The sequence below is a fragment of the Phyllostomus discolor genome, chromosome 4 (assembly GCF_004126475.2).
Source record: "Phyllostomus discolor isolate MPI-MPIP mPhyDis1 chromosome 4, mPhyDis1.pri.v3, whole genome shotgun sequence".
NCBI lineage: Eukaryota > Metazoa > Chordata > Mammalia > Chiroptera > Phyllostomidae > Phyllostomus > Phyllostomus discolor.
In genome coordinates, this window is record NC_040906.2 from 28,369,043 (window position 1) to 28,383,795 (window position 14,753).

Genomic DNA, 14,753 nt, shown 5'->3' on the forward strand with positions numbered 1-14,753 from the left:
GTTAGGAACAAGGCCACACTGTAGGACGCGAACTTGAATGTAATGTGCTTGAATTATCCTGAAACCATCCCCCCCCCCCCACCCAGGTCTGTGGAAAAATATCTTCCATGAAACTGGTCCCTGGTGCCAAAAAGGTTGGGGACTACCATTATAGGTGACCAGATATAAGAACTACAGCAGACTTATTGTGAGAGACTATGCAAGGCAGACAACTATGGAATGATATCTTCAAAGAAATGAAAGGGAAAAATGTCAACCTACAATTTTCAAACCACTGATAACATCTTTCAAAATAGAAGGTAAAATAAATATCTTTGACAAACAAAAGCTGAGAGAATTCATCACTGCAGAGCCACCACATGAAATTTTAAAGGGGAGTAATGTCTACACAATGGTGGACTAAGAAGCTCCAAGTTCTTGTTCCCCTGAAAAACAACCAGAAGCTGTCTGAACCAACTTCTTAGGGTCTGTGGAAAACAAATGTTTACAGCGACCAAGCAAAATACCCAATAAATAAAAAGCCATCTTCAAAATGGTAGGAAAGGTTAATGGCATTTGTACTCACTGTTGCTCATTCCCCTTCCAGGATGGCAGTGCTCTTGGTCTTGAGCAGTGGCAGATCAGTACCCTTACTGAAGTGGAGAGAGCACAGCAGACCTTATTTGCAAATTATTCTGTATGTGTTCTAACATGTGTTCTAACAGGATAACTGAGGGACTGACTGGTTCATCTCTTACAAAACTCGAATGCAAATGAAAAAGCTGTCGACACTGGTCCTACACCCTACAAAGAAACTATGAAACTGCAGACACTAGGGTTAAGAGATTCTGGGTAAAGGTGCACAAGACACTATCCTAATGTCCAGAGGAGTTAGCTTTTCATATACAGATTCAGCTTTGTATTTGTCACAAATCTATTCAGATTGTTTGTTTCATCTTGAGTCAGTTTCAGTAGTTTGTCTCTTTTAAGGGATTTGTCCATTTCATCTAAGTTATCTAGTTTGATGGCTTTGTGTCAAATGCTAATAGTATTCTTTTATAGTCCTTTCTACTTCTGTAAAGTTGGCAGTACTATCTCACTTTCATTTCTAGTTTTAGTAATTTGAATCTTTCCTTCGTAGTCAATCTAGCTAAATATTTGTTAATTTTTTTCATCTTTTCAAGCAACCAATTTTTAGTTTCATTGATTGTTCTCTTTTGCCTTTCTTTTCTTTAATTTATGTTCACTCTAATTTGTATTATTTCCATCTTTCTTCTAACTTTGTGTTTAGTTTGCTCTTCCTATTTCTGTAAGGTGTAAGTTAGGTCGTTGATCTGAGATCTTTCTCTTATTTTTTTAAAGATTTTATTTATTTATTTTTAGAGAGAGGGGACGGGAGGAACAGAGGGAAAGAAACATCAATGTGTGGCCTCCATGGCCTTTGCTAGGGACCTGACCTGCAACCCAGACATGAACCCAGGCATGTGCCCTGACTGGGAACCAAACCGGCGGCCCCCTGGTTTGCAGGCTGGCATTCAATCCACTGAACCACACCAGCCAGAGCAGAGGTCTTTCTCTTATTTTAAAGTAAGTGTTTACAACTATAAATCTCTCCTTAGCACTGATTTCACTGCATTCCATCAAGTTTTGGTATATGGTGTTTTCACTTTCATTTGTGTCAAGGTATTTTCTAATTTCCCTTGAGATTTAGTCTTTGACCCACTGGTTGTTTAAGAATATCTGAAATTTCTAAATATTTGTGATTTTTGTTTTTTTCTATTTTTGATTTCTAACTTCATTCCATTATGGAAGACTTGGTATGTATGGAAGTTGTTGAATCATTTTAGAATTATGTTTAGTTATGAGTAACAAAAACTTATAAACAGTTCCTTAAATAGTGGTGCAGTGGTTTCATGATGTCATCAGGAGCCCAGATGTCCTTTCTTTTTGGATAGCTGTCCTCATCACAGGCATGTTGCTGTAGATAATACAAAATGGGCTCTGTACCTCCAGGCAGCACGGTCTATGAGTCCTGTCCAGAAAGTGTCCAGCCACGTAACAGAAAAGGAGGCATTTACTGAAGAGGATACAAGATACAAGAAACATTGTAGACAGGACAGTGACCCCTCAGTTCCCTTCAAAGTAGGCACCTTGGGACCTTACACAGTTCTCCCAATTGCCCATCAGCTGCCCTGTCGTATTTTCCTGAATCTCATCAACAGTCTGAAATCTCTTCCCTTTCAAAGGTGATTTTAGTTTTGGGAAAAGCCAGAAGTTGCAGGGCTCCATGTCTGGGCTGTATGGGGACTGAGTCACCTGGGTGATTTGATGTTTCACCAAAAAACTGCATGAAGTGTGATGAAGCTGCCAATCACCAGTTACCCATAGCTGCAGCCTTCTGAATCATTGAAATAGTTTCCGCAGAGGAATGTTCAAGCTTAATGCAAAATTTGATGCAGATTTATGGCTCTACGCACTCAGTCACTTTTAATGCAATTGCCACACAGTACACATGCTCACTCAATGACATCTACTGCCTTCACTGACTAGTACAGTGAAGTCATTACTGTTCATGCATGTGCATTCCAATCTCCTGTCCTTGGCTGCCAGGTTACATTGATGTTGTGCAAACTCTTCTTGTTATGTTAACAATGGCTAGGCATTTTCCAGACAGACCTCATAGTCCAGACAGGAAGAAGGAAAAGGAGGATTAATCAGGTACCTGTCACCTGAATCTGCCTTTGTTACAAGATTCTCTCTCTCAGAAGCTTCTCCCAATAACATACAATTACATGTCATTGGCCAGAACCTGGTCCTATGGCCACTCCTATCTTCAAAGGATGCTGGAACATGTAGCTTTTTAGCAGGGGACATTTCTGCCCCCTAAAAAAATTTAAGTTTTTGAGATGATATGAATTTGGGGAATGGCAACTATCAGTCCCTGTCACAGGGTACAAGAGACTAGTTAGAAGACTGTTGTTTGGAGAGATGAGGGTGGCTTGTATTATGGTGGTAGTGGAGTTGATGTTGAGATGTGATTGGATACTTGATATATTTTGAAGGCAGCAGCCATAGGACTTGCTGGATTTGATAGGGAAGGCAGGAGGAGGAGAAAAGTAAAAGGTAACACTCAGGTTTCCTGCCTAACAATTCAGTAGATAATATCACTATTAACTGAGATGAGTAAAAATAGAAAAAGGCTGAGAGTTGTGAGTTTTTATGAAGGAAGGGAAGCACAGTGGTAAACTATAATACTATTTTGTTTACATTACATTTGAGGTGCCTGTTCCAACTAAGTAGAAATCAACACTTTTTTGAATATCTCCGAGGATACCATTTAGATTCTTTTCCAAGGGCTACCCTCCCTCTAGCCACATCCCTCAGAAATATCTCTGTTTACTCTGGAGCTAGTCCATTTGTTCTTACAGATTTTTCATTTAGATGTATTGACTTTCTTCATGTATCTGGTGAATTTTGTTGACTCATATTTGTGAATGAGGAGTATGCCAACTGTATAGGCATGCTCCGTGTGGCAGGCAGGCTCACCTGGAGGATGTTTGGGATGGGAGAGGGCAGGCAGATGGCTGGGCACCCTACAGCATTTCCAAGGAACCAATGTGTTCTCTACCAAATGGAACTTCCTTTCCTTTCTTTTTATCTCCCTTCAGTTATCTGATGTGGAAATGTGAGTGACAGCAAGTTCTACTCTGCTTCTTTGTAGAGACGCAAAACTCATATAGGATCTCCACCTGGACAGAGGCACATATTCCTCAGAGAGCAGTGTTTTTAGGTTTGGGGGAGGTGCTGCTGCCAGCAGTGTGTGCTCTGTGGGCACTGAGAAAGTGTGGTACTGGAGAAGGGGCCAAGCGATCCAGCTGTTCCAAATTCAGCTCTTTAATTAATAACTGTGACAATTGCACCATCATCTGATTTGCTTTATATTTTTGGACTTTGAATTTATTGCTTCTCAGGCCTGCCTGATTTCTGCTGTTTAAGGCTCTGATGTTCTTTCTTTCTTTTTCTTTTTATTGTTGTTCAATTACAGTTGTCCCAATTCCCCCCCCCCAGCTCTCCCCTGCTCTATCCAGCCCCCTGCTCCATCCAACCCCCTACTCCCAAAGACAGTCCCCACCCCACTGTCCTTGTCCATGGGTTCTTTGTATATGTTCCTTTACTTGACCTTTCCCTTCTTTCCCCCTTATCCCTCTCCCCTACCCCTCTGGTCACTGTCAGTTTGTTCTTTATTTCCATGTCTGTGGTTCTTTATGGCTCATTTGTTTGTGTTCTTTATTAGGTTCTGCTTATAGTTGAGATCATATGGTATTAGTCTTTCACCACCTGGCTTATTTCACTCAGCATAATACTCTCCAGTTCCATCCATGCTGTCATGAAGTATAGAAGTTCCTTCTTTCATTCTCCCATCCGAGTACTAACCAGGACTGACCTTGCTTAGCTTCCGAGATCAGACAAGATCGGGCATGTTCAGGGTGGTATGGCTGTAGACTCCTTCTTTCTTTCTGCTGCATAGTATTCCACTGTGTAAATGTACCATAGTTTTTTGATCCATTCATTTACTGATGGGCACTTAGGCTGTTCCCAGCACTTGGCTATTGTAAATAATGCTGCTATGAACATAGGGGTGCATAGGTTCTTTTGAATTGGTGTTTCAGGATTCTTAGGCAGTGGAATTGTTAGATCAAAAAGGCAATTGCATTTTTAGTGTTTTAAGGAAATTCCATACTGTTTCCCACAGTGACTGCACCAGTCTGAATTCCCACCAACAGTGCACTAGGGTTCCCTTTTCTCCACAACCTTGCCAGCACTTGTTGGTTGTTGATTTGTTTATGATGGCCATTCTGACCTGTGTGAAGTGGTATCTTATTGTGGTTTTAGTTTGCATCTCTCTGATGGCTAGTGATGCTGAGCATCCTTTCACATTGTCTCTGGGCCCTTTATATGCCTTCCCTGGAGAAGTGCCTGTTCAGGTCCTTTGGCCATTTTTAATTGGGTTGTTTGTCTTCCTGGAGGGAATGCATGTGAGTTCTTTATATATGTTGGAGATCAAACCCTTGTCTGAGGTATCATTGGCAAATATGTTTTCCCATACAGTTGGTTCCCTTTTCATTTTGCCGATGTTTTCTTTTTTTAATACATTTTATTGATTATGCTATTACAGTTGTACAATTTACCCCCTTCATTCCCCTCCACCCTGCACACCCTCTCCTGCCCAAATTTCCCCCCTTTAGCTCGTGTCCATGTGTCATAAGTTCTTTAGCTTCTGCATTTCTCATACTATTCTTGACTTCCCCCGTCTATTTTCTACCTACCATCTATGCTACTTATTCTCTGTACCTTTTCCCCTTTTCTCCTCCTCCCACTCCCCTGTTGCTAACCCTCCATGTTATCATGTGATCTCCATTTCTGTGGTTCTGTTCCTGTTCTAGTTGATTGCTTAATTCATTTTTGTTTTTGTTTTAGGTGTGGTTGTTAATAATTGTGAGTTTGCTGTCATTTTACTGTTCATATTTCTTATCTTATTTTTCTTAGATAAATCCCTTTAACATTTCATATAATAAGGGCTTGGTGATAATGAACTCCTTTAACTTGTCCTTATCTGAGAAGCACTTGATCTGCCCTTCCTTTCTAAATGAAAGCTTTGCTGGAGAGAGTAATCTGGGGTGTAGGTCCTTGCCTTTCATGACTCAAAATACTTCTTTCCAGCCCTTTCTTGCCTGCAATGTCTCTTTTGAGAAATCAGCTGGAAGTCTGATGGAAACTCCTTTGTAGGTAACTGTCTCCTTATCTCTTGCCGCTTCTAGGATTCTCTCCTTCATTTTAATCTTGCATAATGTAATTATGATGTGCCTTGGTGTTTCCTCCTTGGGTCCAACTTCTTTGGGACTCTCTGGACTTCCTGGAAGTCTATTTCCTTCACCATATTGGGGAAATTCTCCTTTATTATTTAATCAAATAATTTTTCCACTTGTTGGTCTTCCTCTTCCCTTTTTGGTACCCCTATAATTCAGATGTTGGAATGTTTAAAGATATCCTAGAGGTTCCTAAGCCTCTACTCATTTTTTTGAATTCTTGTTTCTTCATTCATTTCTGATTGGATGTCTCTGTCTTCCTTCTGGTCCACTCCATTGTTTTGAGTCCCAGTTTCTTTCCCATCACTATTGGTTCCCTGTGCATTTTCTTTCATTTCACTTATCATAGCCTTCATTTTGTCATCTAATTTGCAACCAAATTCAACCAATTCTGTGAGCATCCTGATCACCAGTGCTTTGAAATGTGCATCTGATAGGTCGGCTATCTCTTCATTGCTTAGTTGTATTTGCTCTGGAGCTTTGATCTGTTCTTTTGTTTGTGCTATTTTTTTTTTGTCTTGTCGCGCCTATTATGTATGAGGGGTGGAGCCTTAGGTGTTCACTAGGGTGGGGCAACCTAGTCACTGGGTTGTGACACTGTATGTGGGGGTGGGGTCTGAGAGGGAACAATGGCACTTGCTCTGCTCTCTGTTGGACTTCAGTCCCTTCCGCTGCTTCCCACAAGCAAACTGCGCCTTTCTGGTGCTGTTTGCCATGTGGGTGGGCTTGTGCACATTCTAGGACCCTGTGGGTCTCTCCAACAAACTCTCCTGTGAGGCTGGGAGTCTTCCAGCACCTCAACCCCCACAGGTGTTTTCAATCAGTCTTTTGAGGCTTTATTTCCCCCACACTTGAGCCCTGGCTTGTGTGGTCTGTCTCACTCCCCAGTTTCACCTGGTTCATCTGTGCATGTGAATGTGGGACTGCTTGGTCAGCCAGCCACCTTGCATGCTGTGCCCTGCTTCACAACCACCACCTTGCTGGGTCTGCCTGTTGCTACCCCACACTGACGGTCCGCCCACCACTGTCTTGTGCGCCCAGGGTTTGTCAGCTGCTGCCTTGCACGCCCAGTGCCACCTCTTTTTTTGCTGAGACCCCTCTCTGCCTGGCTGCCAACTCCATCCCTCCTACCGTTCTGGATGAATGTGTCTATTTTAACTCCTTGTTTGTCAGACTTCCATACAGTTCAATTTTCTGTCTGCTCTGGTTGTTATTTTGTTTCTAAATTGTTGTTGTCCTTAATTTGGTTGTGCGAGGAGGCACAGTGTGTCTACCCATGCTTCCATCTTGGCTGGAAGTTTTTCTGATGTTTTCTTTATCTGTGCAGAAGCTTTTTATTTTGATGAGGTTCCATTTGTTTATTCTTTCCTTTATGTCCCTTGCTCTAGGGGACACTAACAAGCCAAGCAGTGAGAGACAAATACCATATGATCTCACCTATAAGTGGAACCTAATCAACAAAACAAACAAACAAGCAAGCAAAATTTAATCAGAGACACTGAAATAAAGAACAAGCTGATAGTAACCAGAGGAGAGGGGGGAGAGGGATAATGAGGGAAAACAGGGGAAGGGACATCAAGGAACATGTATAAAAGACACATGGACAAAGCCAAAGGGGGTGGGTTCGAGGATGGGAGGTGGGAATGAGTGGGGTGGGGGGGCATGGTAAAAATGGAGACAACTGTACTTGAACAACAATAAAATATATGTATTATTTTATGTTAATTTACTTCATCCTTGGGAGGTTAGAAAGAGTAAATCCACCTGTTCAGTTTACCATATTGAAACTCCTGCATTGGTTTATTGTCCTTCCTATCTTCCTGAGATGAACGCCTAGAGCATTTCCCTCAAGTATAACTGTACTGGAGTTTTTTATTCATGAAAGTATTGCATGTTTATCTAATTAACAACACAGAGTTTAACAGTGAAAGTTAATAATGTTCTCTTTCCTCTCCTCCAGAGTCACTCCCTGGAGAAAATAATGCTAGCATTTTATATCCTTTCACACATTTTTCCAGGCTTATATGAAGGGGGAGTTTTTGGTTGTTTCCTGTTTTTTATAAAAATGACATGTTTTGCTACTAGTTTCCCTTGTACTTTCTTGTCATACATATTTATTTTTAATTTATCTACTAATTCATTTAAGTCAATAAACCTTCAAATGTTAGACATTAAGGGAAATTTGGGGAAATTCAAACAAAATGAGAAAAACAGCAGATGTGGAAATGCATGAGCTGTATTTAGAGAATTCTGAGTTAGACACATGTTCCTGGAAGAGAGAAACCATGGTTTCTCTCAATATAATATCAAGAAACTTGCAGAGGTAATTTAGAGTCAGTGTGTGAGGGCAATGAATAACAGCAAAAGTTTGGAAGCCACTGAAGATTTAAAAATAAAGCCATGTTATTAATTGTTTAATGTTAATGAACACCTGAGTGTTCGGTACTGAGGGGTGGGAACTAGACCTTTGGGGGTGAGCATACTATGAGCATATACAGATACTGCATAAGAATGTTGTGCCTGAAACTTATAAAATGTCACAAAGCAATGTTACCTCAATAAAAAGATACAATGTTTTAAAAAGTGTTTCTTACGAAAACATTATTCATTGAATTGTTATTTCAACTAACTTGATATATAGTGGACCCCCTAGGGATGGAAGGAGATAATGTGTAGGAAGTGGCAGCAGTGTGTGCTGTGTGTGCACCGGAAAAGAGAACGGTGTTGAAGGGTCCAAGGATCCAGCTACAAAGCATTCTACAAAGAGATGGAGTCAAGTTCTCTCTAGATGACTTGGTCGTGTAGAGGCTCATTATGATGCTTCCAAAGCACCATTCTCCCTCACTGAAGTCCTGATTGTATGGTGGAAGGTTACTTAGGATTTAGGTTTCTAATCCTCTGAGTAACTTGAAGCAACAAACTCCAATTTCAGATTCTTGCGTAAAACAAGGAGTAGGACTGAATTCTCTTAAAAGTGCTTTCTATCCCTAAAAACTCGATGGGTCTGTGATTCTATAATTTTTTCTATAAACCCTGATTTAGCAGCAAGTGCTTTCTTAGAACGTGTTAAGTACTCATTTAACAATTACAGGCTGAGAATCATTGAAAATGCTGTTTCAGTATAATATCAGATATTATTTGTTATCTAAAGCATTTCACAATTTTTTAAAGATTTTATTTATGTATTTTTTGAGAGGGAAGGGAGAGAGATAGAGAGAGAGAGAGAGAAACATCAATGTGCAGTTGCTGGGGGTCATGGCCTGCAACCCAGGCATGTACCCTGACTGGGAATTGAACCTGCAACACTGGTTCACAGCCCGGCATTTCACAATCTTTTAAAATTAGATTACGATTTGTTCTGACAATTCTGTTTTCTACTTTTGTTTCTGCTTGAAGTTATGTGCATTGTTTTGAATTTTACAAATTCAATAGAATAAATATTGCAGTATCAAGGAAGCTAAGATTATATAGTATGTGTATTTGTATATACTGATTTATTTTGATACTTGGAAAAGTATAGTAGTTATGAGAAACTTATTTAGGTTTTAAAATTTTTTGTATCTTTAATATCTATTGAAAGAATAAAATTATTTTGGGGAAATATCCTTTTATTACAAGCAGTCAGAAATTAAAACCTCTCTTTTTATAAGGTGGCTTTTCCACAAAAAGGATATGTGGCACCATCTTTAAGGCCAGAATATGCAGAATTCAAACCAAAGCACCAGGTGAGTGCTGAGTTATCCCATCCCAATACTAATTACATGAGAAGGACCCCCCAATCCAGAACTTATTTATTAAAAAATTGTTAATTCTTACATGTTTAAATTTTAGTCACCTTCAAAGTACTATCCATTTGATGCAATATGCCTATAGAGATGTTTTTCCCACTGCACAAAACAGTTTTTGATTTCATCCATTTTGACGCCTTTTATGCTTCTACTGTTTTTTGTTTCACCTCTTCCATTTGGGCAAAACGTTTCCCTTTGAGGACTTTTTTCATCTGGGGTAACAAACAAACAAAAAAAAGTCACTGCGGTGAGATTGAATGAATAGGGAGGGTGGGGCACAGGGATCATACTGTTTTTGGTGAAAAACTGCTGAACACTCAGCGCGGTGTGGGTAGGTACACGTGGAAATCACCCATCATGACATGGGCAAATGCATTGAAAGGGTCTTCAAAAAACATTCACTGAAGCTAAATGCAGCCTCTTACAGCAATGCCAGCTGGTACACTGATACAGATGGGTTCCTAGAACCCTCCCCTCACAGGGAAAGCCTATATTACAAGGGGCCCACCCTCCAGAAGATAATTCCAGTTTTGAGGGTTCCCCTCATACTTAAATACTAGGTTTCTCTAATACGTTATGCAATTCAATGGCCCCAAAACCAAATTACCCTTTAGAAACACCAGGCTGTCTTTTAAAAATACACACTTCCAGGTCTCACCTCTGACCAAATGAATCTCAGTCTGGAAACAGAGCCTAGGAATCTGTACTTCTCAAAAACCCAAGGGGATTATTATGCTGTCACCTGGGTATCAGCTGCCATTTAAATACCAGTTATAATGAATTGTATCCAATAAAATGAAGCTTGAATTACTAAGGTGAAATAAACTAAAACATATTCTAGGCTGGTTATTTCACAATTTCTGTTTTCAATTGTATAATGTAAAAGTTGTATGAACAAAGGGTTTGAATAAGAGACTTCATTTTGAAGCTATTTCAGTGAGAAACTAATCTCAGAGCTACAAAACTACCTATGGATATTATACTGAAATTTCACTGTAACACAGAAGTTTATATACTGCTATCTCGTAACCACATTTGAGGCATATATAGTATTCATCAAAAAGTAAGATTTTACTGTGCTGTGCTAAGGATGGAATGGAACTCATCATTGTTGAAATTCTCAGATGATATATGTCCCAAGTCAGCCTTTAAAGAATATTTATGATACTTTTAATTATGCATATTATACTTTGCATTTTTAAAAAAATTTCCTACATTGATGCTAAATGGTAAATATTTATGTGGAGAAGACTTAGATCCTGATGTTAGCCATTGTCTAAGTGGATGCAGCCAACACTAGAAATTGAATTCTTTAAAAAACAATTTGTGAGTAACTTTTAATTATTTACAAATATTCCAGATAGCAAAAAGCATTTGGACACAAAATAGTATTAGAATTAGGAATTTGAAAGTTTTCCATTAAAATATATATTTCAAATATTTAAAAAATAAAGTTAGTTTTATCTTCATAAAGGAACAAGGATGAATAGGTAAATCAACAGATTGCTCAAAGAAAATTAGATAGAAAATTTCTTATAAAATCAAAATAGATGTTATAGAATATCTTACTTTTTTTAACATTACAGAATTTCAACACCAGGGACGGTTTTGATCCTTTTCTAAGGAATATAAACAACAAAATGCCAGTCAGAAAAAGGAAGGACCAAGATATGTTTGCATGTAGAAACACTTTAAGTACAGAGGTTATAGAACATGAAGACCAAGATCCTCCTTACACAGCACATTCGGAGATTCCAAGACCCACAGATGAAACCTGGCCTCATGGCAGTGATGCTAAGGAAACTTTAACCTGTGGCCCTGATATCATCACAGTAAACACTTCAAACGCTAAGGATAATTTGGCTCATGATCCTAGTATCCCCACAAAAAAGAGTTTAGATATTAAGAGTAAGTTAAAGGAAAGACCACCAAATATATCCTTACCAAACTTGGAAAGAAAACCATCACTAACTGGAAATGGGAACGTACATACATGTCCCTTCTCAAAATCATTAAGTCTTACTTCCCACATAGAAAACTTAAAACAGTCAGTGGTGCTCAACTCAATTTTACATAAAAATCTGCAAGACCTTTCAGAGAAATTGCTTTCTAAACCAGAAGTCCCTACAGACACTGAAGCAAGAAAGAAAAGTCATGGTTCTCTAAGTGTTCCTGATAAACCACCTAGTAGTTTGGAAGACAAGATATCTGAAAAAATCCAAGATTTAAATAGCCGGCTTTCAAAAGGAGACATTTTGTATTCAAAGTCTCTTGTAAATGCAATTATTAAAGATGTTCCTGCAGTTTCACTTTCAGAAGAGGGGCCAGGAAATTCTCCAGAGGTAGAAAGGGAACTTGTCTCTGAAAAACACTTAGAGGCTGGTGAGAAAGGTTTCCCAATGAAAAGAAAGAGTAGTTTCAAAAAGAAACATTTAGAATGTGACATACCTATTTCTAGACCAGGTTCCAGTGGCATTGCACAGGATTGTGCTATAAAGCAAATATTCACTGCCGAAAACTTCTCCACATTAGGAATGGGAGTGGAAGAGTCAAGTGAGACACAGATGGACTGGCAGAACCAGTTACCCACAGGTTGGGAAAATTTATCTTCAAATATTCTAGTTTACTATAAAGAAAACGATGAAGTAGATTCGCCAGGGGCCGAATCTGTCACAAGCCAGAAAATGCAAGCATTTCCTCTAGATACTCTTTTAGCATCTGGGGAAATCAAAGTGATAGAATTAGATAAAGAATACCAGAACAGTTCTTTGCTGGATACAGAGGCAGCCTTTGCTGAAGAAAAGCCAAAAGATTCCATAGAGGATTATTTAGAAATCACATGCAAAACAAATTCTTTTTCAGAACAGAATATACCCATCATTCCCAAAGAAAGCACCTCTTTAAATAGTGTCGAATTTATAGATGAAGGCCAAAATGTATCTCCACAATATTCAAAATATCCATCAGCAACAGATAGCAAAACAGATTTGCCAAGTAGTAGTCAGAGGCTTGACAGAGAAGAAAGTGGTCTAAATTCTACTTTAGAAAGTTTAAGTAATTTGTTAATGGATAAACTTAATAAGTCAGATGTAATAATGTTTAAATCCTTTTTCAAAAGCATATTTAATGTTTTTTTAAAATATAATCAGTCTGAAAAGAGGAGACAACCAGAAAAAGAATTAGAAAGACTAATTCAACACCCTTTTCCAAATAATACAGGAGACCTTAAAGGAATTAAAGATAATTTTGATAAAGCAGACGAATTAGATAGAAAACCTAGTTTGAATCCAAAGCTGCATGTATTTCTAGAAACACTCTCAGAGTCAGAAATAAAAAACCTAAAATCTGAATTAAGTAAACACGTCCAGCATTATCTTGTAGAGAGACTTTCAGAATCAGGACATATTACCACAGAGGACTTACCAAAAATCTATCAAAATCTGTATTTGATGAATGAGAGAGTAGAACCAAAAGGGCAAAATGTTTTTCTGGAGAAATATTCAGAAACTGTAAAAGAAACTGTGTCTTTCATAAATAATTTTAATCATTATTTCATAAATAAGCACTTGGAAATAAGGCTGAGATCTTTTTTGAATGAAATTCTTCAAAACTATTTCCTAAAAAACCTTTCAGAAAGCAGTTTATTTAAAGAGACAGAATCTGAACCTATGCACTCAAACATATCTTCTCCAAGAACTAAAAGTGCTTCAGTATCTTTTCATGAGTTACAAGATATTTCAAAGGGGAGTTTTGGTAGAAGGCTTGAAATAAATGTGAAATATCCTTTAAATAAATCTCTGCAAAACGATCTCATAGCTTTATCAGAAAATGAACTATTAAATCTAAAAGGTGATTTAAGCAAATACCTCCAGAGGCTTTTTATAGAAAAACTTTCAAAATCAGGGCTAATCACTGAAAGGCAATTAGAAGGAATAAGCAACCATATGAATTTGATTAATTCTAGTTCCACATCATTAAAATGTATAAAGCAATATTTATCTTTTAGAGATGAAAATCAGTTTGTGGAGGAGCATTCAGGAAAGCAAAATAAATATTCAGAAATTGTTCATAATGCCACTTTACCAAAGGTTCCTGAGAATAGAGTTGTAGACACAGAACTGACCAGAAAGGAAGAAAAGGAGTATCTTCTCTTACAGAATATTAAAGAAAATCCATCAACAATTAGAGAACACAAAAGATGTTATTCTAAAGAAGGAGCTAAAACACTGACTTTAGTAAAAGTACAAACTACTTCCAACAAAAATAGCCAAGCAATTCCGTTAAAGAAGTCATCAGAACGACCTACAGACATAGTGCCTAAGAAACAAAGGAAAGAACATGGTGTTATGCAGCTTCCTCAAGCAGAAAATTTGGATTTTAAATCAGAAATTCAAGACCCAGATAGTGTGAGTGGTAAATCAAAACTAACTCAATCAAATGCTTCCTCTGAAAGGACACTAAAAATGAAGACCCTTGGAAAAAATGGGCATAACAACATGTCTAAATCGGTGGTACCGGAAACACCTGAAGCCATGTTGTCACCATATCCTAGAATTCCTTGCTGCAAAAAGCCAAATGAAGATGAAAAATGCATAAATAAGTTCACTTTTCCTTCCAGGCAGAGTAACACTGTAACTCATTTCAATTCAGAGGCTGGGGAGATCTCAAAATTAGAAGTCCAGTTTTGTCAGAGACTGAAAGGATATAATAACAATAATAAAAAACAACATTTAGTAACATTTGCACGTTACAGAAAAGAAATGCAAGCTCTTTGTATACAACCAAGTGAAGTTTGCAATGAAAAGTATGCCAAGGCCCTTGAATCACAATTGTTTAAAGTTATGGAAACTAAGAAAAACGCAAAACCATCCCTCTTCCCAGAAGTAATAAAGAGAGGAAATCTAAAGCCCAAGGTCCAGAAAGAAAGAGACCATGTCAACAAACAAAAAAAGTCACTGAAAATAGTTAAGATCCTACCAACCACACCGCCCACCACAGGAACACTAAGGAAATCTGTTCCAAGGAGAGTGCTTCATTGGACTGCGAGAACTGCGATACATGTAATAATGTTTTCCTAAGTCTTCTACCTCTGTGTTTTGCAAAGTTCTGCAAATAATCT

The 14,753-nt window shown here is 38.3% G+C and overlaps 1 protein-coding gene across 1 annotated transcript in view; it reads left to right on the forward strand.

Annotated features, from left to right (window-relative positions):
* C2CD6 (C2 calcium dependent domain containing 6) overlaps positions 1 to 14,753 on the forward strand; it is an 89,856-nt gene that overhangs the window by 60,597 nt on the left and 14,506 nt on the right. Inside the window, exons 13-14 of the mRNA XM_036022572.1 lie at positions 9,497 to 9,571; positions 11,221 to 14,694. Coding sequence (XP_035878465.1) covers positions 9,497 to 9,571; positions 11,221 to 14,694 — 3,549 coding nt within the window. The remainder of the gene's footprint in view (positions 1 to 9,496; positions 9,572 to 11,220; positions 14,695 to 14,753) is intronic.